This window comes from Sciurus vulgaris (assembly GCF_902686455.1).
Source record: "Sciurus vulgaris genome assembly, chromosome: 8".
Classification (NCBI taxonomy): domain Eukaryota; kingdom Metazoa; phylum Chordata; class Mammalia; order Rodentia; family Sciuridae; genus Sciurus; species Sciurus vulgaris.
In genome coordinates this window covers 131,409,321-131,434,700 of record NC_136468.1, presented here as the reverse complement: position 1 = coordinate 131,434,700, position 25,380 = coordinate 131,409,321, and the positions used below count along the sequence as shown (strand labels likewise).

General features: G+C 57.8%; 1 protein-coding gene across 3 annotated transcripts in view; it reads right to left on the bottom strand.

Annotated features, from left to right (window-relative positions):
- Positions 1-25,380, bottom strand: part of MYO18B (myosin XVIIIB) — a 223,701-nt gene that overhangs the window by 185,221 nt on the left and 13,100 nt on the right. For all 3 annotated transcript variants that reach the window (XM_079151214.1, XM_079151216.1, XM_079151215.1), the window contains exons 4-11: positions 20,319-21,530; positions 19,808-19,874; positions 18,988-19,100; positions 18,026-18,202; positions 14,366-14,564; positions 12,452-12,594; positions 11,813-11,913; positions 9,415-9,478 (exon numbers count right to left, since the gene is read on the bottom strand). In XM_079151214.1, the coding sequence (XP_079007340.1) occupies positions 9,415-9,478; positions 11,813-11,913; positions 12,452-12,594; positions 14,366-14,564; positions 18,026-18,202; positions 18,988-19,100; positions 19,808-19,874; positions 20,319-21,530 (2,076 nt within the window). The remainder of the gene's footprint in view (positions 1-9,414; positions 9,479-11,812; positions 11,914-12,451; positions 12,595-14,365; positions 14,565-18,025; positions 18,203-18,987; positions 19,101-19,807; positions 19,875-20,318; positions 21,531-25,380) is intronic.

Here is a 25,380-nt window from a genome sequence, read left to right as displayed (position 1 = left end):
GAGAGAGAGAGAGAGGCCATTACAGAAGCCGAGGAAATGCAAACCACGACTCAAAGCCAAGGTCAGTCTCGGGGACCCTGTGGCCAGTCGATCACCACAGTAAATCATCCACAATGACGCTGAGGAGCGTTAACACCCAAACTGGGACTGTTGGGACAGTCAGAAAACCATTTCATCTGGCTTTGGGATGCGGTGGGGTTTCTATCCGCTCATGCATTCGTTCTGAACAGACTGACTGAAACTGCGCCTTGGGGTGAGCCCTGATCTCGGGGTGCACAGGTCCGCAGCACCCAGACCCGGCCTTTGAGGCCTCTCAAGGCACAAGTAGAAAGAGACCTAAAAGCAGCTAAGCGTGGAACAGGCGACGTGGTACACTCCAGACCTGTGGGGCGTCCAAGGAGGGGATGGTTGATCCCACCCTCCCAGTGAAAGAAGCGCAGGGAGACAGTCCAAAGCTAATCACCGGAGAGGTTCCCTTTTATTTTAAAAATGCACATACTTATATAGGGCTTGGAAGAGGCTGATTGGTTGGGGCATGAAACAGGGTGAGAGTTGATTGGGAGAGCCTTGTTGCTGGGGGGCAGGGCGATGCTTGATTGGGTGAGCCTTGTTGCTGGGGGGCGGGGCGATGGTTGATTGGGTGAGCCTTGTTGCTGGGGGGGCGGGGCAATGGTTGATTGGGTGAGCCTTGTCACTAGGGGTCTGGGCCGGGTGTCAAGCACTGATTGGGTGCGAGTTAGTACTGGCGGGAAGAAGTTATGAGGAGTAAAATCAGGAAGAGAAGCTGGCCAGCACCATGTTGATACCTAAGGGGGGGGTGACCTTATACCCAGAGCCACACAGAACATTGTAGAAGAAGATCTCAATTCCTGACTGGAATCTAACAGCTCAGCAGGCAGAGTTGACCGATTTCCTTGAATAAAGGTCCCCTTGAATAAAGGAACCGCTAAGCAAAAGAGATTTGGGGGAACAACTGGGCGTCAACTGAAGGTGGACACAGAGTAGTTATTTTTGGAGGTGTGCTGGACAGAGAAGGAGGGAGGACAAAGCATGGGAAGCCACCAGTGGGCAATCGGAAGGCCTCAGGCACAACATGAAACAGCGCGAGCTGTCAACTCCAGCCATGATTGGCAGGTACTGATACGCACCCCCACTCACATCCCAGACCTGTGCAGACATCACTAATCAATCACCATCCCTGAGGGCCCCGCTGCTTTCTGGACATCAGCTCGGCCAACCACCAGCTACTGACCTGCCTCAGCCACTGAGCTGAAACCCATATGCCATCTCCAGCTGAGCAAGCAGGAAATGCCAAGGATGTTTAAGCAGGAGAAAAGACATGATCGGATGTCTGGGGGTGCAGGGGTTTGAGTATGTTTTTTTTTTTGTTGTTGTTGTTTTTTTTCTGATGTATGATCCCAATTATGTTTGATGGAATATTAGAATTTGTCTGAAACTCTTGTGCACACGCCATCTGGCCAAGGAGACTCAGCCCAGAAGCCTGCTGGGTACAGATGAGAAGCCGGGAACAGGATGCTTTTGTCAAGAAGCCACCAGCAGATAATGAGGAACTGATTTGTACCGGGCCTGCTCAGAGACCGTGGTGATGGACGGCCGTCTGCTGAAGCTGACAGGTCTTTGAATCTGGTAGAGTCCCCTGCCCAGAAAGGAGAGGACACTTGCCCGAGCTTCCGCAGAAAATTAACATCGGCTGTAAGATGAGTAGCAGGCTTTTCTGCCTCCAATCCAGGCCTCTCGTCCCCTTCGCTCAAGCCACTTCATCTCACTGGGAACCGTGCAAGGGGTCATGGGGCAATGGGACGACGTCAAGGCGTGCGGTGACATTGGTGACATTGAGATTTGCTGTGAAGACATTTCAGTGAGGAGCAAAGACATGTTCCACGGATCTCTTGTATTCCTGGGCCGCCACAGGACCACAGAATCCCTAGCAACCAGGAGCTCAGCCTAGCAACCGCTGCAGCTCCACTGGAGCACGCGGAGGGGAGGGAGGCGGTCACCGGCGCTTTCGGTTATTTATGAGATTTCAAAGTAGCAGAGAAAGGACGCCGGGAGGACGGTGGTCACACATTTATTATGGCTCCCACTGTCAGCCATGAGCATGTGACTTTAAATGACACGGGGACTCCATCATCCACTGCGTAGCTCATGGGAAGGGAACAGGGAAACTTTCACTAAACCCCCTTGGCTCTGCTCTCTCCTGCCCCCAGGTCCCTTTTGAAACAGAAAAACAGGGCTCAACAAACACATGTTTCTGTTTCCAAATGATTAGGATCAGGAAAACGGCTACAGAGCTCTTTAAACACCTCTGCCTAATGCCCAACCAGAGTCACTCCTTGGATCAAAATCGTGAAGACAGAAATAAGTCAAGAGAGTGGAATAAGCTGACTCGCAGCCGAATGTCTATCAAGAGGAGAAAAGATGAGCAAAGGCGGAACCCTCGAGCACAGGTATCAGCCACGGAGAACTATGCAGCAATGAAAAAGGACAAGGCATTGATGCAGACATACACGTGAACCTCACAGACCCAGTGCTGTGCCAGACAAGTCAGACCCAGAAGGGCACTGTCTTTGAGTCTTTTCTGCTGCTCTAAGCAAATAGATGAGACTGGGGAATTTATAAGGAATGGACATTTATTTGGCTCACAGCTCTGGAAGTCCAAGAGCATGGTGCTGCATCTGGAGAGGGCCTTCTTGCACATCACAACATGGCAGAGAGCATCTCATGGAGGGACAGAATAAGTATGCAAGCTCAGGTCTCTTAGTCTCTTCTTAAAAAGCCACCAATGTCATCATGGGGGCTCACCTCACCTACCCTTCATCACAGGAATCTGGGAGTTAAGTCTCCAACACACGGGCTTTGGGCGTACACATTCAAACCAAAGCAGCCACATCCTGCGCACTTCTAATTACATGAAGGTCAAGAATGGGCCAACAGAGGTAAGGCGGAGGACATCAGAAGGCGACTTGGGTGGGGGTGCCCAGAAGGGGGCTCCAGGGAGCCTCTGGTGGGGTGAGGGGTGTTCAGACTCTCCATCTGCAGGGTGGTTGCTGGTGTGTTCATAAACATCATCCAGCTGTTCACTTCCTAGTATCATATTTATATGTTTTACTATATGTTTTAATTCAAATTTTTCAAAGTCACTGTAAGAAAACGCGTCAAGTCATAAGAAGCTCAGGGTTCGTCAGATGGAACGGAAGCCCTCAAGAATGCAAGTGACTTGGGGGGAAATAAAACCCAGAACGTTCTCTTCACTTTAAACTGGGCCAGGTCTCGCACACCCAGGAGGATCCTGCCTGGCAGGCTTGGGACTGAGTTGTAGGCAGAATGGGACGCGCTCCACTCCCAGAGGTGTGAGTCTGCACAAATCTCTCATCCTCGCTTGGAGACTCGGTTTCTGCTTCTTTAAAATGGACATGTTATTCAAGCTTCCTCTAGGGCTTCCATGAGGACCACATGGGTCAGAAAGCACCCAGCCGAGGGGCTGGCACACAGTGGTGCCTAATAAGTGGTGGTCTACACTCTCCATAGCCTCCCTCCACCAGGCTCTGCGTGGCCTGTTCCACCTTCCAGGGTCGCCCTTCCCCACTGCACGCCAGCACCGCCTGGCCCTCAAGGGACTCCGGGTCTACGGAGGGGCACAGATGTGCCAGCGGATGAAGACACGGAGCGTGTGCCCAGGGCTGGAAGACGGCAGGCTTCCTGCAGGGAGTGGGACAGGAAGCCAGTCACCAAGGGAAAACAGCATGAGCCAGCTGGGTGGGTGGCGCCGGGCTGCGGAGAAAGGTGGGCTTGGGCGCTGAGGACTCTGAGGACCCGGGGGTGGTGCAGCCTCTGGCAGCGCCGATGGCAGTGGGCACCACTGTTTGCAGCAGGGAGATGCTCTCTGATGGGGTCGGGGGGATCCTCGGGCACACCCGAGTCTGAGCGATTCAGGGATATGTACACCGAGCCCCTCTCCTCAGGGCCGGGTGGACTCTGCCGTACCTCCACAGCCCACCAGCCAGGGTCTCCCGCCCCTCTGCCTCCTGGCCCCACCTCTCTGCCTCCTGGTCCCGCCCTCTGCCTCCTGGCCCCACCCCTCTGCCTCCTGGCCCCACTCCTCTGCCTCCTGGACTCCCCCCTCCACCACCCCTCTGCCTCCTGGCCCCACCCCTCTGCCTGGAGCCCGCTCTGCGGGGACATGCCAACCACTGACTCAACCCATTTGCAAGAGAAGCACCACATGGGACCTGCATAGGTTCATGAGCTTCACAGAGACCTCGCAGAGCGTAGGACAGGTGCCAATCCAGAGCCAGGAGCGCAGGCGCAGTGCATTCCCAAGTCCCTCTCTTAGTGTCCCACCAATCCACTCCTTCAGTAAGTGGGGACGAGACTGAGCACCTACTGCGTCCCACTAGTGCGTTTACTCCGTGAGGCAGGCAGGGTCTCTCCAAAGGGCAGCGGAGGAAACAGGCTCAGAGGTAGAAGCTCTTTCTCAAGGCCTCCCAGGTAGCAGAGGGCCGAGTCCATATACGTCAGACACTCCACCAGCTCCGGGTTCTTGGAGTCACCCACAGGGTGGGATGTCGACCTGTCCTCCCACAGGTGGCCAAACGCAGGCTGAAGAGCGGTCAAGTGATGGGAGGACACATGGAGGGTCAGGCCCCGGAGAGCGTGGTCTTCAGTCTGGACCCAGGACTCAGACAGCAGGAGGGGAGGAGCCGGAGGGCCAGGATGGGAGTCAGGCCCACTGGAGTCCTAGTCCTGGCCTCTGCCACTGGAAAGCTGTGTGCCCTTAGGCAAGTAAACTCCCCTCTCTGAGCCTGGCCGCTCCTCCTGAAAACTGGATATGCATAGGATGATCCCTTGTCAAAGAGCCCTTGGGAGGAGTAAGCTGGAGAAAGCTCGCAGAGGAACCTCTGGCAAGAGCAAAAGATGCCGCGTCCTTGGGTTTGGAGAACTTCCCTCCACAGCTGACACCGAACCAAAGACTGAAAGCAGCTCGGACAAAGAATCAGGCTCGGTTGCAGGAAAGTAGGTGACAGGAGGAAGAAAAGAAGAAGAAAGCTCTGATTTCAAACGGGTCGCGGCACCTAGCAGGCGAAAATAAGCTTCATGTAGAAGTTGAAATGTGGCCGGCGGCAGGGGCGCAGGAGGACCAGGAGGTGCAGCTGGCCGTCGGAGGGCACAGGTGCCCCCCACCCCCGGCTCTGCTCGCTCCCATCGTGGCCTTCACCTTGGCTGCTCACCGTCCCCGAGTTCACGCTCAGCCCAGGTCCAGCTCCTGGCTGCCTCCTCCAGGCAGCCTTCCTGGAGAGGCAGCTCCCCGCCCCACCTGGCCTCACCTGGGGGCATCCCTCTAGCCCCGGGGACTTGCCTCTGTGGCCCCCGCAGCTCTCCAACACCTCCCAAGAGCAACTTGACGATGGAGACCCAGATAAGTACCTGGCGCTTAAAAACTCAAATATCTGTCCCTGAGAGAATGCCGAGGAGCTGCCCAGAGGGTCCCCAGGTCACAGCCACCGAGGCCGGGGCAGATGTGCTCCCTGCGGAGCCGGGTCCACCCTGCTGCTGGAGGAGCCCAGGGCCCCGAGCCTTCCCATCCCCTTCTCCCAGTCCTCTGGGGTTCTCAGCCCCGGCCTCAGCTCCCAGGACCCAGGCCGTGGGTCCCAAGGAAGTCCCTGGTGAAGACCCCAGAGGAAGATGGACATGGCGGAATTCAAGGGTAATGGGCATCTTCTCTGCCAACCACAGCAGCAGATTGATAGGATGTGAGGAGTGGGGTCTGCTCGTTCATTTATTCACTCAACAAACATTTATTTTGCACTGGCTGTGGGTGAAGCCCGGAGCATTCGGCAGTGCATGGGATGCATGAGACACCCACATCTGGGAACGCAGGGCCACCGGGAGACAGGCTGTAAGCCAACAGTGCAATAGAGGACGAGTCTGTCACCAGGGAGACGCAGGCAGAAGTAACATCTCCTTAGCCAGAGAGGGGGCTGGGGTCCCTAGACAGAGGCAATAAGACCCCTAATAGCCAAGGGCCAAAAGTTCCAGACACTGCACACGGACCTCAGGAGGGGAAAAGCGCAGGGAATCAGGCCTCCGACAGGGATGTCTGCTCATGAAAACACTGTGAAAATTTCAGTGATACATAGTATTCCACCAACTATGTAAAATATTCATAAGCAAAATACTAGAAGAAAATTTGCAGAAAGGCTACCGCTAGGTCTTTCTGGGTGATGAGCGATGTGCACTCCTCTCTGGGCTCGTGTGAGCGTGCGTGTTGCTCTTTTGTCTTTAGGGGATTCTTGTCCCCAGGACGTAGGTATTCATTTTTTTTTTTTTTTTTTTTTCGGTACTGGGGATCAAACTCAGGGCCTTATGTTTGCGAGGCAAGCACTCTACCAGCTGAGCTACCTCCCCAGCCCTCATTCATTTCTTAAAGCAGATATTTCATTCAAATATAAACTGCAGGAGAACAGAGATAAAGCCAGCAAGAGAAAAGACACAGCACGCGCCACCTGAGAATGTGGATCGGAAACTGTGCGCCCAGGAGGGAGGTTGCCTGGACCGTGGAGGCCCCACCCTGCCACTGCTCCAGTGCCAGCCCTGGGAGCCGGAGTAATATTTTTTTGTGGAACCAGGGATTGAAGCCAGGGGCACTTAACCCCTGAGCCGCATCCCCAGCCCTTTTTAGTTTTTATTTTGAAACAGGGTCTTGCTACGTTGCTTAAGTCCTAAGTTGCTGAGGCTGGCCTCCAACTTGCGATCCTCCTGCCTCAGCCTCCTGAGTCTCTGGGATTACAGGTGTGCGCCTCCGCACCCCATATACTGAATAACCTTTAAGAGTGTCCTTGGTTCAGGGCTGTGACCATCATCTCCTTTAATCTGGGTAGGAGGGGGGCTGTGACAAGTCCCGCTTTAGGAATGAGGAAGTTGAGGCCCAGGGAGTTAAGTCGCCTGATGAAGGCCACCCCACTTCAGCGCTGCTCCCGAGATGTGAGCTGGCTGTCCTGCCCTCCATGGTCATCTGTGAATTTCCCGGGGGTGACGGAACCAACAGTTCCAGTTGAAATAGAAGCAGAATTCATCACCATTTGGGGGGTGTGAACGCGGATAAAAGGAGAAAGGAGGCAGAGGAGGCTCAGCCAGGGACCGGGTTGGGCCACAGGTAGTTTTTTCAGTGAGGAGCTCGCCTCCCTGTAATATTTGGTCTGGGAGGGACACTAGCCTGACTTCCTCCTGTTCCAGACCTGCTGGGGCCGCCTCCCCCAGGCAGCCTTCCAGGCTGGCTCCGGCAATATGTGGGACACGCTTCATTCTAAAAATAAAATCGATCCACGTTTGTCTGGAATTCAAACTCATACTCAGCAGCGCCTCTTCCTCCAGGGAGCATCAGAGTCCCTTAAGGAGACAGCACCCGAAGGCCCAAGTCCGGGTGCCCAGCTCAAGCTGGTCCGAAAGCACCGGGGACGTTTTCAGACTTGATTTTTGTTCCCAGAGAACAGAGGAAAGCTCTTGACACCTGCGGGGTAGCAGGAGAGGACAAAGAAGCACCCGCCAGTCCCCACAATTCAGTGGGTCTCAAAAAAACACCCCATAGAAACACAGAAGGAAAAAAAAAGGGGAAATACTTCAAATGCTCCCTTGCCGCTCTTCCCCTGTGACTGGCTCCTTTCTGCAGACTCTTAACAAACAGGTCAAGCTGGGGAGAGCTGCCCGCCCTATTTCTCCTCCAGAACAAGAGGAAAACAAAATCTCCTGTTGACTGGCGTGGAGACACTTGGCCAGAGCTCATTAGAAAGGTGAGAAGTTCCTCCTCCTCTGCTTTTGGGGTCAAAGCCTGAGTTCCTAGTGGCCCTCAGTCATGGGGCAGAGGGAAGGAGAGACTAGCGCAGGCTCCCCAGGGAAGGGGCTGGGAGGTGGGGGGTGGATTAGCTTCTCAAAGTGCGGTCCCCGGACCAGCAGCCGCAGCAGCTGCTTGGGAGAGGTGGGTAGGTGCCCCAGAGCCCACCCAGCGCTACTGAATTGGACGCCGTGAGGACAGCGGCCACCAATGTGACGTGTGTGTGTGTGTGTGTGTGTGTGTGTGTGTGTGTGACCTTCATAAAGGTCAAGTTAATAAAAGATAAAAAGTTCATCTTGCAAACGTGCTCTCTGGTCGATTGGGGCATAAATGCAGTCCTCCCTGGTGATACATGGAGACCACGTCCCCGGGTCCCCGGGAGCTGTCACAAGCTGTAGACGTCCACTTTCCTACGCACTCTGTTTTCCCTCTACGTACACACCCATGATCAAGTTTAATCTGTATATTAGGCGCAGTAAGCAGAAGCTCTTGCTAATTGTTAATTAATTAAATCGTTAATGTGCTCTCTTGGGAACTGTGGCTCTGGCCTCCATTAGGTCTTGGTTCAGCCTAAGGTGACGGAGAGTGTTCTCCTGTTTTCTTCTACACACTTCACGGTTTTAAGTATTAAATTCAGGTTTGTGATCCATTTTGGGTCAATTTGCATACACAGCACGAAGTATAAGTTTGTGAAAGCCCCCTTTTTTCCCCTTTTTTGCGTGGGGATATCCAATTATGCCGCCACCGCTTATGCGCCGCACACCTAGGTGTGGAAGGGGTGTTGGGAGGAAATCGTCTCTTCCCTGCAACTGGTGAACTCCTACTCATTCTGCAAAACCCCGCACGGATGTCCTCGAGGCCAAGAAGTCTCCCCTGACCAAGGCCAGGCGGCCCTCTCAGCTCTCCTCTGGTGTCCCCAGCTCCTCTTAGCGCCCTAACCTCTACACCCGTCTCTCCTGAGCCAGGGAAAATTGATTTAGCGGAGTCAGCACGGCTACCGGGTGTTGGTGCTGGCAGTGCGTTGAGGGAGGGGGATAAGAAAACAGTTGTTAAGATGAAAACAAAGGAATCAATGTCAACCACGTGGGCCATCTGCTTTTTCAGGCAATCACGAGTCCCTCCCTGGAGGCCACACTCAGAGCACCTCCATCAGGAAATGCCCGCCAGGGCGCCACCCTGTGTGGGCACCATAGGACCGGAGGAGTCCCCCAGGGACTGGTGCAGGCCCTGCACCCGGGTGCATCCTTTCCGTTCGTCCTCCCAGCAACCCTTGAGGCAGAGACTAGCCCCATTGTTAATTCACCGAAGAAGATACAGACGTTCAGAGAGGTCACAAATCTGGTTAAGCCTAGATCACGTGGTTCCGGGTCCTCCGATCTCACCTCCCCATCTACCACCTCTGGCTCCCTTTGTATGCACAAGTGTCATTTCCCAGTCAGCCCAGACTCTAAAAGGCCTCCCCCACCTGACCAGCAGAATGTAGACCCCAGTGCCAAAGGAGATGGGACCCCCCACTGCCCCCTTCCTGGCTGCAGACTCACCCCCTCCCCAAGGACGACCCTTACCTTGGACCACACGCCCATGCCAAAGGAGTTGCCCTCGGCCATCTGGTGCAGGTTCAGCTCCGTCCTGGAAGCAGAGAGAGGGCCGGATGTGGAGGCCTGGTCTCCACTGTGCGGGGCTCCCACCGGGAGGCCCCAGGACATCCCCTGACCCTGAGGATTCCCCGCTGCCTGCCCTTCCCCGGCCCTCCTAGGAGCCAGGGCACCCGTGGAGAGGGCCAGGGAGCAGGTTCCAGGGTCAGCAGGGTGGCCTCGCCCCCAGGCGGCCTCCTTTTGGGCTTCTCTGCCTTTCCTGCGACCATGCCCACCCCAGCCGGCTGGGACTGGCGCCAGGGGAGCGGAGCGTGCTGAGTCCCGCCTGGTTCTCTGCGGACCCACATCCCTCCGCCACCTCTGGCCTGGGGGACCCTGCCACATAGCCTTTGAGCCCAGTCCTGCCTCCACTTAGCCGGGGAGGCCTTTCCCTTCTGAGCCTCTGGGCCTCGCCCTTCCTCTGTGCAGGAGGAGGGCTATGCCCTGACTCTCGGGCCCTGACCCAGGCGCCATGTGCCCTCCCCCACTGGTCGGAAGCCCCCTCTGACAGATAATTAGGGATCCACCTGGGTTCAAGTCCTCTGCCAGGGCTGGGGAGGCAGAGAGGAGCAGGCAGGACCCCTGGCCCCACATCTCAGTTGATCTTGTTAGAAGGGGCGCCCGTATGCCCCAGCATGGCAAGGGATGGACCAGAGGAGGCGGGTCGGGTTTTGAAGGATGAATAGGAGTTTCCCACAGCGCACAGGGGAGGAAGGAAGCGCATTCACAGAAGAGGAGCTGGTTTGTGTCCTTTGGAAGTTCCAGTGGGGGACAAGCACCCTGGCCGCAGCCGAGTTAGAGCAGGGAGACCCCTGGGAGATCTCTAGGAGTACGACCCCCTCAGGGGACTGACTGCTCCCCTTTACTCCACTCTTCTGGGGTCCCGGAGACTCATCTGGGGCGGCCGTGACCTGGTTCCCAAGGATGCCAATCTCCTCTAAGCCAAACCCACCAACACCAAGAGACCCCAGGACCGGCCGCCCCCTCCACCCAGGGAGTCAGGAGAGACCCCAAGTGCAGGACCCAGGGCTGGAAGAGGGGCGCCATGCATGTATTTCAGGGCTACAAGGGAGGAGGAAATGGAGGCCCACACGGTGCAGCCTCTCCCTGAGGCCGCGGGCTGGAAAGTAGGACTGGAAACTCCCGTCAGAATCACATCCCGCGCCCTGTCCCCTGCGTGCGTCCCAGGTCCCACACACGGCTGCCTGGACGCGCGAGACTGTTTAATCGCCCACATCACTAGTAGACACCCATTCTACAGAAGAAGACACGGAGGTTCAGAGAGGCCCACCTGGGACAAAGCCAGGAGCAAACACTCCAAAGTCAGGTCTTTCCCACGCACACACGTGGTCAGAGCCAGAAGGGGTGTAGGACAAATTCTCCCCAAACCCCAACAAGCACAAAGCACTCACTGTGTTCACTCTTTGACCCCCACAATGGCACTCTGAGGTAGCCAGAGTCAGACTCATTTTACAGATGAGCAAAGCAGGGCTCAGAGAGGTGCATCCCTAGTCAAGGGTCACACAGCTAGCAAGTGGGGGGTGGGGGGGTCCAAGACACAAATCCAAGAAGCCCGGCCCCAGAGCCTGTGGTCTGAGGTGTGATGCTGTACTGCCCTATGCCAAGTTCTTCTGTGGGTCCCTCGGGCTTTCCAGAAGTTTCCTTACTGCTCAGTCACCCTGTTCTGGAAACCAGGAGTCCTTTCTCTCATCTGCCCTCTCTCTGCAGAGGCCCTGGGCAGGTTGAGCCTGTCCTTCCAAGGGGGGTGGAGAGGGGCACGCTGCCCTTTAGGTGATGTACCTGGGAAAGGCCAGGGGGTTCCACTTAGGACCCTCCCACTCTGTCTGCCAGATGAGGAAACCGAGGTTCAGAGAGAGAAAGTCCTACGGAGTCGGGAGGGGCTGAGGCGATGCCCTTTCCCGCCCCGCCAGCTCCCATCCGCCCTGAGGCGCCACCTGGGCCCACGGCTAGGGGCACCCAGGGCAGCCAAAGTCCCCGGAGGACGTGGGGTCTCTTCCCACACGAGTCAGGCCCTGTACCAACAGGTCACCGTCACAGCAGACTGCCCCCCCACTCCTGCTTTGAGTGGGAACCACTCCGTCCTGTAAGGTCTCTTCAGGGTACTGCTTCAACCTCACAGAGGAAGAGACTGAGGTTCAGAGTGGAGGTGCTGTGAGCGAGGTCCCCAGCCCGAGAGCTCTGGGTCCTGGGGAACTGAAGTCAGGGGCCCTTCTCCAACTCTGGGTCCACGGCCTCTCAGCTCCAGGCAGAAGCTACCACTGGACACTGGGGACAGCTGTCCTTTGTCCCACCACCCCGGGGCACTCACCTGAGGTCCAGGTCCAGCCCAGCCAGCATCTGAGAGAAGACCTTAAAGTTGCCCTCGCCGTCCGGCTGCTGAGCCACTCGGCTCTTCTCCAAAAGCATCGTCTGCGGGGCAAAGACGGGTCCCGTCACCCGGGGCACGTCTGCCTGGTGTCACCCCAACTGCTCTCGGAGCCCCCGTCTGCCTGACCCGGCCGGTGGCCTGGGGCTCAAGGGTGGGCAGGGCCTGGGGGACACTGGGGTCCCTCCTCTCAGGCCCCCAGAGACCCCTCCCTCTGGCTCTCTTCACAGCTCGGGTTCGCACAGCCTGTTGGGGGGTGGGGGAGGGGCGGGTCATTCTGGAGAGCGGGACAGACAGGCCACGTGTCCATCACCCTCGGAGGCCGAGCGTCTGCTTCGCCTCAGCTCCTGGTTTGAAGCCCCGGCTGACCACACCCGGGCCATCCACTTGGTCCTGGGTATCTGCTCCCGCCACGGTCCACAGAGCAGACGGGCTGGCCCTGGAGAGGAGCCCTGGAGAGGACGCTTGGGGCACCCAGCAAGTGGGGCCGGGCTGGCCGTGGTCACCAGGGTCCCAGCTAGAGGGTGGACTCAGCACAGAGGAGCGCAGACACAGCAGCCCCGGTGCTCCCCGAGGCCTTACCTGGAGCTGAGCGGCCGTGATGCGGCCCGTGGCGCTGAAGTCCAGTGACATCACCATGCCAAACCGGGTGGCGTTGCGGCTGTGGCCCGTGGACACGGAGCCAAAGGCCCTGAGGATGGTGAAGGCCGCTCGGATCTTCTCCACTGTGGGGCACAGGGAGCCTGTCAATCACGCCTCCTGCAGGACCGCCCTCCCCTTCCTGGCTCCGCCTCCACCTCCTGGCCCCGCCTCCCCCAGGTCGGGTCTAAACCACGCCCACCTCTCCCAGCACCCTCGTGGCCCTGTGCTGCCAGCGCAGAGCAGGGAGCAAGGCGTGGTCTACCAAGGAGAGCCGCCTGCCCTGCCGGGGACAGGTATGATCCCAGGAGGGGCCCTGCCCAGGGCCTCTTGGAGTCAGGACATGGGCAAAATGCTACTGTTCCCCAAGCTGAGTGCAGAACCAAGGCCTGGCAGCCGGCTCTCCACAACCATCCACCACTGCCCACGACGCTCCCTGCACTGTACAAGGCACCTACATACAGCCCGTCCTGACTCCCACCTTCAAACACACACACAGTCCCAGCAGAACCACACTGTGAATGGGCAGTGTAGTGACCCCCATGGTGTCTCCTGCTCCTAACAGGGGTCAGGTGCAGAGAAGGGGTCCAGGGAAACATTGGAATAACTCTGGGGAGGGGGCAGACCACTGGCTGAGCAGGATCAGATGCAGGCTCTGGCCTGGCAGGTCCCCTCCTGGAGGGAAGTAATGAGCCCCTCCGGGGCCGAGCACCCTCCCACACGCTGTCACAGGGACGGAATGGTTTAATAATGTGAAGCACCTAGAAAGTGCCCCACAGGAGGTGAGGTCGTTACCACATTATCAGAAAAGCAATATTTCCAGGTCGTGTGCTGTCCGTGGGGAGGGGCAAAAACCACCCCCCACGTGGGCAAAAACGGATTCCTGGGGTGGCGAAAAAATCGCCTTTATGACAGAGCGCAGACCGTTCCCGCTCCACAGATAGACACACGGTTTCCCTGTGGTATTAAACTGTCATGGGGCGGGGGTAGATGATGAGGGGGAAATGTCCAAAAGGCTCCTGGCTCGGGGGACAACGATGAAATAGAGAGCTGAGCACACGGCCCGTGGTCACGGTCAGGAGCCAGGCAGCCTGGTTTGGAATCCAGCTCCAGCGTAGATGGGCTGTGTGACTTTGGGCAAGCTAGTTAACTTCTCTGAACCTCAATGCCTTCACGTATAAAGCTCAAATGATCGTGTCTGCCGTAGAGGCCTGTTTTAAGTAATAAATGAGTTTGCATTCATGGAATGGGGCCTGGCACATATGTCCCCAGCAAACATTTACTCTGATCATTATTAAATTGTAATTACCATTATTATTAATTGGCACTTTTTCAAGGTTCAGCTCAAATACACTGCCTCTAGAACCTTCCTTGTGCCCCTCCTGTGTGCCCGCTGGGCCTAACTAGCTCTACCAGCACTTTTACAGAACATTCAAGTGTGTCCATAGGCACGGTTGAATTTCCCCTCTGGCTCTGCCTTTCTATCTTTTCTTGTTGGACGCTCTGTACAGTTCGGCAGGTTGTACACTGCACAACAAGAACATCCAAGGCACATGTGGTTCCCGTCCTGCTGTCACAGATTCGTATACATATTAGGATGACTTCCCAGCAGATGGCATTCAAGCTCCTGGTTCTGACAGTGCCCAGAGTTGATAACTGTTCTGCAAATGACCATCCATATCTTGAGGAAGGAATATCTTTATCTATGCCAAACGAAGGTGTGTGACGGTCTAGAGGGGGCCCTCAGGAGCAAGCACGTCTAGGGGGATGGATACCCAGAGGGGAGTCCCGCACGCCCCTCTCCTACCCTTGCCTTCCCGTCTCCACCTCTGCCATATCGCCTGGAGCCCACCGCACCTGAGACCCTGCCGTCCACACTGCCTGCCATTCCCACCAGGTGCTCCAGAACCTGCTCGCAGCACGTGGTCTTCCCTGCGCCGCTCCGGCCCAGGGCCACGATGCTCTGGTCCCTCCGCTGGCTCAGTAGCTCCCAGTAGGCCCGCTGGGCCAGGGAGCAGACGTGGGCGGGCAGGCCATCCCGGCGGCCCCTGGGCACCTGCAGGAAGATGACGGCTCAGCCTTTCCCCTCGGCCACCGCCAGGGGGCAGGCGGGGTCCCTCCACGCCCCTGGCAGGACCCCCGCAGAGCCTGCAGCCTGGTTTCCTCCCAGCTCAGCCCCAGAGTGGAGCAGCAGGCTCCGCTGGCCCCACCAGCTCTCCTCATCTGTAAAATGGGCTCATGATGTGACGGTGGTGGCACCACTTCCCACCCCACCCCGACTTGACAGAGCCGTCTCGGCATCTCCCTGGGAAGAGCCCAGAGGGTAAGTCTAGTGAGTCCCTTGGCCACCGAGGAGACCCTTCTGAGCCTGCGTCTCCCCTGCAGCTAATCAGGGGAGCACCCTGACTGCCCAGAGCTCAAGCTCCTGGGGGCCTGCAAGGGGGCAGCAGAATCAATGGCACAATCGATTAGTGAGGTCTGCCATGGACCAAATGCCACCATCCATTAGTGATGTCTGCCACGGTCACAGGACTGGAAGGTGGGGAGGGGGCGAGCGCTCTGTCCTCCCTGGCAGATCTGGGTGAGACCTAGAACCCCGCCCCTGGACCCTTCATTCCTTCTCCATTCAGTGAAGAGAACCACCAGGCATCTGCTGTGCCCTGTCCTGGGCACCTGGGCACAGCACCACACAAAATCCCTGTCACCAGCAAGGAGGAAACTTTATATGATTTATTAGAATGACTAAAAAAATAATTTTTTTAAACAGTCACTATTAAGTTCCAGTGGAGCAAGAGGAAGTCTCAGGCCACACCAGTGGGGACAAGGACGGAGTCACCCTGGAGCAGTTGGGCAGGCTCCTTCCCAGCGGGATGCACGCTGCCCTCACCACCCCACACCTGTCCAGGTGTGGATTCAAGAGAAATGAAAGTCCATCACTGGTCACAGCGACCACGTGGACAAAGCCACAAGACCTGGGGACAACCCAGATGTCCTTCTACTAGTAAGCCGAGGTACCCGGTGGTCCGGAGCTGTGCCCTGCCAGTCCCTGGTCTCAGGAAACACCCCGGGTGCACAGGGACCCTCGGTCACGCTAGGAGCAAACAGATCAGCGCACCCAGCGGATAGACAGGACTACATCCCAGGCGCCTGGGACAAGACCGACGGCGGGAGCTGGTGACCTTAAAGCTTTCCTGCGACATACGGATCCATCCACGTTGCTTTTTGGAAAATGCAAAATTCTGGGGGGCACATCGAATCAGGGGCTGCTGGCGGTGGGACTCGGGGCGGGCTGGACCCTGAGGTCCACGGTCTTTCGGGGTGACGGAACCGCGCTGGGATTGGCCGCAGAGGGCGCCAGGCTCCACGGCCTCGCCGGATCTGCACACTAAATAGGGAAGGGGACAGCCCGGAAGCTAGACTCCAGTGACCCTGACCTCGCAAGCAGCCCTTCCTGCCCCTGCAGGGCCGGGAAGAGAGAGAGGACATAAACCAAGCAAAGAACTCACCTCCATCCCTCAGGCACAAGCCTGAGGTCACCAAGGGGGCAGGGGACGTGGGGAGTCCTGGCTCCAGAGGCCAGGGGATGTTAGGGACAATGGAGGACAATGCCCAGGACTCGGGATGCCAAGTGGGGACCACGGCAAGGTCCCCCACCCATGCTCCTGTGGGACCAGGGCACGAGCCCCAGGGGACAGGTCCTCCCACTAGACACTGTGACCTTCCTACTCCAAACCCCCTGGAAACAGTCCAGGTGCAAAACACAGGGCTCAGCCCGGTCCTGAGGCAGGACACAGGGGACAGTCCATCCCTGGCTGGACACAGCACGAGGCACAGGGAGGTCAAAGGTTCCAAGGTCTGAGCCCGGGAGCCTGGAAGGTCTCACGTTCAAAGGACCAGCCAGCCCTCCCGTGGCCCTGGGGCCCTGGTCTGAAGGGAGAAGGGTCCTGCGGGACCACCGGAGGGTCTGCACGGGGACCCTGGCCCCGAGCGCAGGCACACAGAGGGGCAGAGGCCCCGCCCAGAGCCACGCCCACCGCGCCCCGGCGCAGCCGCGCTCACGAGTCCAGAGACCTCCTCACTCAGCCTCCCTCCGCGGTCCCCCAGAGCCACCGGCCCGATCCAGGTGGCCCTGGTCAGTCCCAGCCTCACCGCAGGTCTGTGCTGCCACCTGGTGGCCGTTGGGAGAATCGGAGCTGGACTCAACTGAGGGACCGCGGGTGACCTGGGTCTGCAGGCAGAGGGGGAGACTCCGGGAAGGGGCCCGGGGACCCCAGAACCCGATGCCACAGTCAGGGGACACCCAGGGCCTGTGCTCAGGCACTTTTGTGTAAGCTCCGATGCCCCAAATCCAGGACAGTCGTGTGGACCTGGCTTGCTGTCCAGACCTGGAAAAATGTCCCCTCCAGGGGGCCTCCAAGGAGCCAGGGGGGCTGCTGATGATTCTGAGAGCTCAGAGGCCCGGGATGCACTACCAGAGGACTGAGCATCCCCCACAGGGAGGGGACAGGCACCTGCCTAGCTCAGCCCACTCAGGGCTCCTGAGCCCCTCGCAGGCCCCTGCCCATGGACAGCCACGCCCAGAGAGGCCTGGGGGTCATTTGAGGGGATACGTGGGTCGCTCTGGAGAAGAAGGTCTTGGGAAGGGTGCAGGGTCACGGTCTCCTCTGTGTGGACCTAGTCTCAGCTGGGATTAGGAATGGGTTTATCACACAGGAACCCAGAGGGCAAGATGTGGTTTTTGATCCCAATTGACAGATGAGGAAACTGAGGCCAGAGAAGCAAAGCATCAAGGTCTTTGCAAGGAGTTCCAAAGGCCCGCGCCTGCCCTCGCTCCTCAGAGCAGCACGCAGAGGGTGCCCCCCGCCGCGGTTCCCTCCTCTGACTCTTCCCCTTTCCCATTCTCCGCCTCAGGGGAGGGGACCCTTTCACCTCGGTTCAGTCCCCTCTGGGCCCAGCGCTACTGAGAATCAGCAGTACCAACAGCAGCTCTGGGAAGGGGCGGCCGCTGTGGTTCCATGTCTCTCCACAAGGTGGCGCACAGAGATTTCCCTTTTGCTTTTATCACTCAGTGGGCTGGTTCTACACTTTATGGAGAAAATAAATAAAAGCAGAGCTGAGGCTGCTTTTTCTGCATCCGCACATAGTGTCATGGCACGGAGGAGCGAGCCTGTGGCCTGGGCTTTATTCCACTTCCTCTGCTGCTTAATCCTGAACATTCAGCAGCCTCCTCCACTCTGACCCGCCAGCTCCTCCTCGGTAAAATGGGCTCGTAACAAACAGCACCTGCCTTCCCAGGCGCGTGTGGGAGTTATCGCGTCTGGCACAGTTTCTTTTGTTTATTGTCCTCTCTAGTGCCCTGGGGCTCCCCTGTGACTTGGCTCTCCCCTCCAGGGTGCAGGGGACCCTGTGGGGACTTTGGCAGGATGACACATTTCCTGGGGGCCCTGCTGCCCTCTGAGCTGCAGACGGGGCCTCCCTTCCTCCTGGGGAAGAACTCAGACTGGGGTCCCAACTCACCTTGGCTGCAGGGGGTGCCAAGGGACCCTGGGGCTGCAGGGCGATCAGATCGGGCCCAATGCAGGTGTGTGGCAGCCGAGCCCGGTAGCGGTGCAGCAGCGTGTTCAGGACACTGGATTCATTGACGCTGACGAGGGAGGCCAGGTCCTCGGCCTGGTCCAGCTCAGGGGGGTTGGCCTGCAAGCCAGCACACAGGGTGGGTCTCCTGTGGGCTCCTGGGACCCCACAGAGCAACACACACACACACACACACAGTGGTCCTGTTCTTCGAGAGCCACGTGCCAAGGCCAGACCAGAACCTGGGGCCCAAGGACACTGGAGAGAAAGTGTGGAACCCTAAAGGTGAAATAGGGCCACCCGTTCTCCTAAAAGAAACAAGAATGGCAAAAGGGGCAGCTCTCTCCCCTCTCTGATCCGTCTTTCCCACACTCCTGCCCTGAGAGAGCGGATGTTCCCGGGGACCCAGAGAAATTCAGAGCAAATGCAGTGTCTAGAGTGTCCATGGCTGTTTCCTTCCGTTTTAGATCTTACAGGACGGCTCTGGGTGTGTGCTCTGTGACACCCAGGGGTGAGGTCAAAGGGCAAACCTCCTCCTTTGCCTGATAGGCCATGGTTCCTCGATTCCTTGTAGGTACACCCAGACCCCTACGAGAAAGACTGATGCCCAATATAAAGGTCATTGGAAGCTATGCTGCAGTTCATGGCAAGGGCAAATGTAACTGAGCTCCCTGGCAGACAGTGAAAAGGGAAACAGGTTTGCATGGTCCATAAAATGAAAAGCAGTCAGTTTCTTGGGTCAGACTCTCAGGGCCAAGACCTGACAGGCAGGCCTCATGATGCGTCACCCCCTTCACTCCGGTCCCCCACCCCCCCACAGAGCAGTGAGTCTGGTGGGGCCTTCCTCCAGGACTCAGGACAGGGAAGAAGGTGCAGAACAGGCTGGGTGGGGGCAGGAGACTCACCCGGTGGACGTGTTCCTCGTCCACCTCCGTGACGGTTTTGTCAGCGTCAATGCAAAGTCGTACCCTTCCTGCCGGCAGGTCGGCTGTTCCCTCGTCTGGCTTTAGCACCGTTGCTGGTTGGACAGCCCAGAGAGGAAGGGAGGAGAGGGGAGAGGAGGGGGAGAGAGAGAGAGCGCGCCTCTGAGCCAGGCCAGGGAGCTGCAGAGGGGGCTCAGGACAGGTCAGGAAGGGGCGACATTCTCCCCCCTTGGATCATGGAGAGTACTGGGACCCCCAAACCCTTTAAAGACAGAGGCTGTGTCTGACTTGCCAGGAGCATAGCAGGCACCCAAATGTGTGAACTGACCCACCTCATTCCTGGACCTGGGATGGCAGATAACAGCACGCAGGCTGTCGTCTGCCCTGAGGGTACCCATGGCAGACATCACTAATCAATCACTCAGCCCGTCCTGCCTGCACGTGGGAATCAGTTCTTAACAGAGCGGTCATTGCCCACAACCAATCTCTTTGCCCACCTGCTCTGAACCCTCAGGTCCTTGTGGGCCACTGCAGGAACAAGCCAGGTTTGCCGCATTAACGTCATTAATTAATTAACAAGCCTCAGATGTCATTGATAACAGTACCCAGCAAACTAGCTGCCAAGGGTGACAGGACCATCAACTATTCCCATGTGACCCCAAAAGCCACATGTTTCCTTGCTAGTCTCTGCCACACCCTAAAGCATAATCAGGGTCCCACAATGACAACCAGCAGCAGTGGGGGCACAGGAAGGGCCGATGACACCCCCCCCCCCCCCGGTGGCCATGACACCCATTATTACCAAGAGTGAATCCATCCTTCTGAACCAGCCAGACTTTCTCCGCCTGGTACCATCTGTCCTCGGGAGCCTGGGAGCAAAGATCACACCAGTTAAACCCGGGTGACAGAAGCCGCTCCTGGTGTGCAGGGACACCCCTTGTGGGGCGGCTTCTCAGTGTGGTCTGGGACCAGCAAGGAAATCAGAATTGAAATGCAGATTCCGGGGTCCTGCTCTTGGACTTTGGAACCATGGGAAGCTCCCAGACGCCCCGGAATCTGCATCTCAGCAGAGCCTTATTTTGGGCACTTCAGCTGTCAGACCTGCTGGGTGACAGGAGAGTGAGCCCCGTCGGTGAGGGAGGGGGATTGCCAGGTTGAGAACCTTCTCTCACAGTGGGGGGTGGGGGCCCCCAAACCCTTGCCATCAAAGAAGCGCCTCCTGTGGGCGCTTCCCGCTCCCACCCCTCCGCAATTCCCTGTCCCCCAGGGCCGCCCTTTCCCGCCGCCTCCCTCTGCGGGCTGCGCCCCCGCACCTGGTCGGAGTCTCCGCTCTGGCCACCTCCGCTCTCCTCCTGCAGGGCCGGCCCCTCCTGCGTCCGCTTCCGCCCGACCTCCGGGGTCTCCGCAGGCCCGGGGCTCCCGTCCAGCGGCGGCGGCCCCAGCCCGGGCGCATCCTCGGCTCTGGGCGCACAGGGCTCCTGCGCTCGCCTTTGCTGCGGGCCCTCCTGCCCGGCTGCAGCCAGCGACGCCTCCTCGGTGGCCACCTGCTCGGGGGCTCCGCCGGGCCCCTCGGGCTCCCTCGGGAGCTGCCCCGCCTCTTCCGACCTGGCCTGGGGCTCACCTGTCTGCCCAGGTGCGCCTGCCGGCCGCGGCTTGCCCTGCGCCTTGCTCCTCTCGGGCTTGGCCGGGGGCTCGCTGGTCTCCTCTGTCCTCTGCCTGAGCTCACCTTCTTTGTCCTTCTTGCTCTGGGGACCACCCCACTTACTCCTCCTGCCCAGGGAACCGCCCCACTTTCTCACCTGGACTTGGGGCCCAGAGAGTTTCCCTTCGGTCCCCACATCCTTGGGCAGATTCCCCTTCTCGGTCTTGTTTGGGGGATCCCCTCCCTCCTTCTCCACTGCCCCTGGCTGCCCCCCGTCCCCTGCCCCTTGGGCTTGTGGCCTGGTCCTCGGCTCCTCTTTTCCCTGGGGCTCGCCCCCTTTCGGCCCTTTGGTCTGGGGTCCCCTGTCCCCCTTCCCCACTGCACTATGGCCTTTCCCGCCTTTTGCTCCTTGGCCTGGGTCCCCAAGACCCCCAGTCCCGGTCTTCTCAGGCTTTGGGGCTGAGTCCTCAGGGCTGGCCTGGGGCCCACAGGGACTCCCCGGGGTCTCTGTTGGCTTTTTCCCCCCAGGGTCTGTGACTGCAGGGGGCGTCTTGCAAGCGGGGGCATCTCGGGGCTGGGTCCTCTGCTCTGGCTGGGCTGCTCCTGGGTCCAGCTTGGCCACCATCAGCAGCACGTCACCACCCCTCACGCCCCTCCTGAATGGCAGGGTCTTCTTAGCTGGTGTCCCAGGGGGGCCCGGCTCCTGCGGCTTCTCGCCATTGATGCTGGTCATCGGCGTGGGGGTGGTGCCACCAGACCCCTGGCCCGGAATGCTTGTGCCCTGGGGTGGGGCAGACTGGCTGTCCTGGGGACTCTGTGGGCTTCCAGATTTGGTGCCACTGTTGGTCTTGCTGCTTGGTGGACTGGTAGAAACTTCTGGGGTCTAGGGAGAGACCACCACCATGCTTAGCCGCTCACTGGCCCAAAGCTCCGTCTATCATTTACAGGTTCATCCATTCACTCATCCATCCTAAGAGTCTCACGTACCTCCAAGACCCAACGGGCACCGTGACCAGCCGTGAGCCTTGGCCCACAGCCTCGAGACCAAGAGACAGAGTGGAAGGAGAGTGGATTTAGAAGCCCAGCAGAACCAAGCTCAACTCCAGACTCTGCCTCTCCTTCACTGTGCAGCCTTAGGTAAATTGCTTCCCCTCTCTGAACTTGTTGACTTAAAAATAAATCGAGGATCCTAAAGGCCTGCCTTGCAGGGTGGGTGGGACGATATGTGACAACACACAGAAACTGAGCCCAGTGCATCGTCTGTAGTGACAGTTGCTGGCCGCTCTGCTGCTATCGCTGTCATTTTGTTATTTATGCTTTGATTCTTCCTGCTGGACCAGAAAGGGGATCGGGGAAAGGATTCAGGGCCTGTGTTGAGGATCTGTTCTCATCCTGGCGCCACTCTTCTCCTGCTGGGTGACCGTGGATGGCACACGGTGACCTGGGGGCTGCTCTACCCTACACCCGGCTTCCCTGGCAACCCAGGTCTGGAGTCTCCCATGTTAGTGCCAATGCAGCCCCGCGGATGCCTGGGCCTGGGATCGGGGCTGACACCTGCCCGCACATTCCCCCCATGCTGGGATCACGTGGTTCCACCCTCAGAGCTTGCGTGTCTCCTTCTCCAGGCCTGCCTCTCTCAACTGGGCCATTGCCACAGCCTCTGATCTGGGCTCCCTTCTATGGACCACCAATCATTTTAAACCTGTTTAAAAGATCTGGACAGCCGCCCACTGCCTACCAGAGAATCATTCAGCACTATGATCACAGCCAGATCCTCAGTTGAGGGCCCCAGTCCCCTTCTGGTTTGATCGGCCCTGCTTTGGTTACCCTGGGCATCTCTAGCCATGCCAGCCCCTCTGGGCGTCCACGTTTGCCCACGCTCCGCTCCCTGCCCTGCACACTGCTCCTCCACTGCGGCCCCAGTGCTGCTCTTTTATACCCAGCTCAAATGTCAGCCCTCTGCCAATCATTGCCTGAAGACATCGACTAGAAGTTGTCTCGCATGTCCACGGAGTCCCAGAGTGCTCTGCTGGTATGCCTGTCCCAGGAGTGCCCCCATTCTGCACCCCATTTTAGCTTATCTATGTGCCTTTCCTGTTTTAGGGTCCATGCTACAAAAGCAGGCTTCATCTTTGACTGTGGTGATAACAGCAGGATTAGGAGCTTCACAGGAAGACCCTCCACAATGAGACCTACATCACCATGACAGTATGCTCCTGGACCCCCAGCAGGACCCGGTGACAGGCTTTGCACTTTGCCCCATGGTGCAGATCAGAACGCAGACCTGAAGATGTCCAATGGCCCTAAAGACAGATGAAACGTAAAACCAGGTCTCTGGGATTCTTAACTGCTACATAGAACGTGTCCTTCCGTGATCTGAGACTCTCTGAACTCTCCTTGGGAGCTTTAGAAAATCCAGATGATTTGGCCCCACACCCAGGGACTGCAAGCTTGTTGGTCTGGGTTTTGGCTCCCTGGGTGGTTCCAATGGGCCACCAGCACCAGGGGCCGTATCTCTGGTACGGAATGGCTCCGTCTGACCTTCCGGGGCCAGCAGGACATCATCTGTGATGGGGGATTGACTGCACTTGGCAAGACTCATCACTGTCTACACTGTTTATAAAAAGTGAATCACTGCCTTATTTTTAACCAACTGCCACTGAAGAGACAGTAACACAGAGATGGCCAAACAGGAGAACCAGTCCTGCCCGCGCCCTGCGCATGCACACACGAGTCCCCTTCCTTTGAAATTCACAGTCAAGAAAGCTGCACCCTACGGAATCACTGGGACCAAGAGGACATTCACTGCACGCCGACTTTATAGATGCGTAAACTGAGAGCAAAAGAATGGAAGGAATTCGGCCTGGGCTTCATGACATGAAGGTACAGGAGCCAAAACACAGGTCTCCTTGACATTCTGCAGGGCTTTGTCCACATTCCAGTGTTTTCCAGCCCGTCTCTGCCCCTCACTGCTTGGGTGACTTGAGGAGAATCAGGTCACTTCCCCAAGCCTTGATTCCCCGTCCTGCAAAATGGGGGTGATTCTAAGGACTCCGGGCCAGGACTGTGTGAGAAGCAGATGGGACCTCAGTGCTGGACAAGGATCATTTACTGGTCAGACAAAAAAAAAAAAAAAAAGACCTGGCAGGAGGCAGCTGGGGCTTGCAGATTCCCAGAGACATGTTCTCAAGGCCCCGCTTGGCCCTGGGGACATCTTGGCCTCTGGTGCTGCCACCTGTCACGGTCTGAGGCTGTCCATCTTGTCTCTTGGCTCTCAGTCTCCATCCAGTCCAGCAGGGGCAACTTATTCACACGCTCAGCTCTGTTCTGCTTCTTTACTTGTACACAGGGATGCCACCAGGGCCTGCAGACTTCTCTCCCCGGGCCACCACGCCGGCCACGTCCTTCACCAAGCTGACCTTTCCCCAGGTAGCTCACACAGACTCACGCCCTGGTTTTGCCTCCATCTGGCCTCACGGCCTTTGGCAAGTGAGTTGACCTTTCCGGGCCTCAGTCTCCACCTCTGAGAAATGGGTCTGTGGGCAGCCAAGTGAACGTCGTGTAGTGGTAAGGAGTACACAGTGACTCTTACCATGACCTAGCAACTGCCCGAAGTTTCTGCCTTGGCTGCCTTAAGTCTGGCAGGGGTGGGGACAGACAGTCTGCCCTTCCTGTCACCCTCTATCACAAAATCTGAACTGGGGCGTCTCCAGAGCTGCTGCTGCTCAGGAAATCCCCGACACAACAAAGTTAAGGTCATTGACAGGACTAGTCAAGCCAAACACAAGCTGGAGCAGAAGGGAAGGCAGAGCCGGGTGGCCACTGGACATCCCAGCCTGATCATGCAGCATTCGCCTTGCCTCAAGGGGGCGCTGGAGAGACGCGAGGAGACACCCTGCCCCCAAGGTAGCCTGTGCCCCAGACCTGCCTCCCTGTCCTGCCCAGGTCCCCTGACTAGGGAGCTGGAGGGAAGGAGGGGCCCGCACCAGCCTCAGGGACCAGTTTGAGGGACCATGTTCAGTGATTGCTTCAACCCAGCGTGCTGTTCCGAACAACCAAAGGATCTGAGCGACATTAGCCAGTCACAAAGAACACCAGCTAGGGCAGGGTAGCGGGGTCCCTAAGGTGGCCAGGCACCATCCTGTTAATTATTGGGTTGTGTCTATTTCAGGGAGCTTGGGGAAACATGGCAGCCAGAGGGCACTTGGGGGCTTGGGTTGTGAGCATTTACTGCCTAATGTAGAAGGATTTCGATGTTTTAATACCAATACAGCCGCACCCATGAGTACCAACTGGAGATCTTTTCTGCTTACACTAAACTAACTGTCCATCTTAGTCAGTGTCCAGTTCTTCCCTTCTGCAAAAGTCGGGGTGCCATGATCCCCACCCATCAGAGATGGACTGACCAGTCATTCATTCCTTCATTCATTCATTCAACAACCACTTGATGAGCGATCGCTATGGGCCAAATAGTACCAAATAGTAGGAGCGATGTTCAAAGGAAGTCACGAGATCCGATGGAACGGTTGCCATGGTTTCCATAATAAACCCGGACAGGAGGGCACCGTGGGACTCAGGGGAGGGAAGGCCGTAGAACTTCCAGGGCTGCACAATTTGAGGTGGGTTTTGAGGGCTGCCGAGGAGCTCAACCCACCACGTTCCTCCAAGTGGGGGCCACAGGGGACTCAGAGGAGGCCGGCAGGACCCGGAGGGCGGGTGTGTGCGGAAGGGCA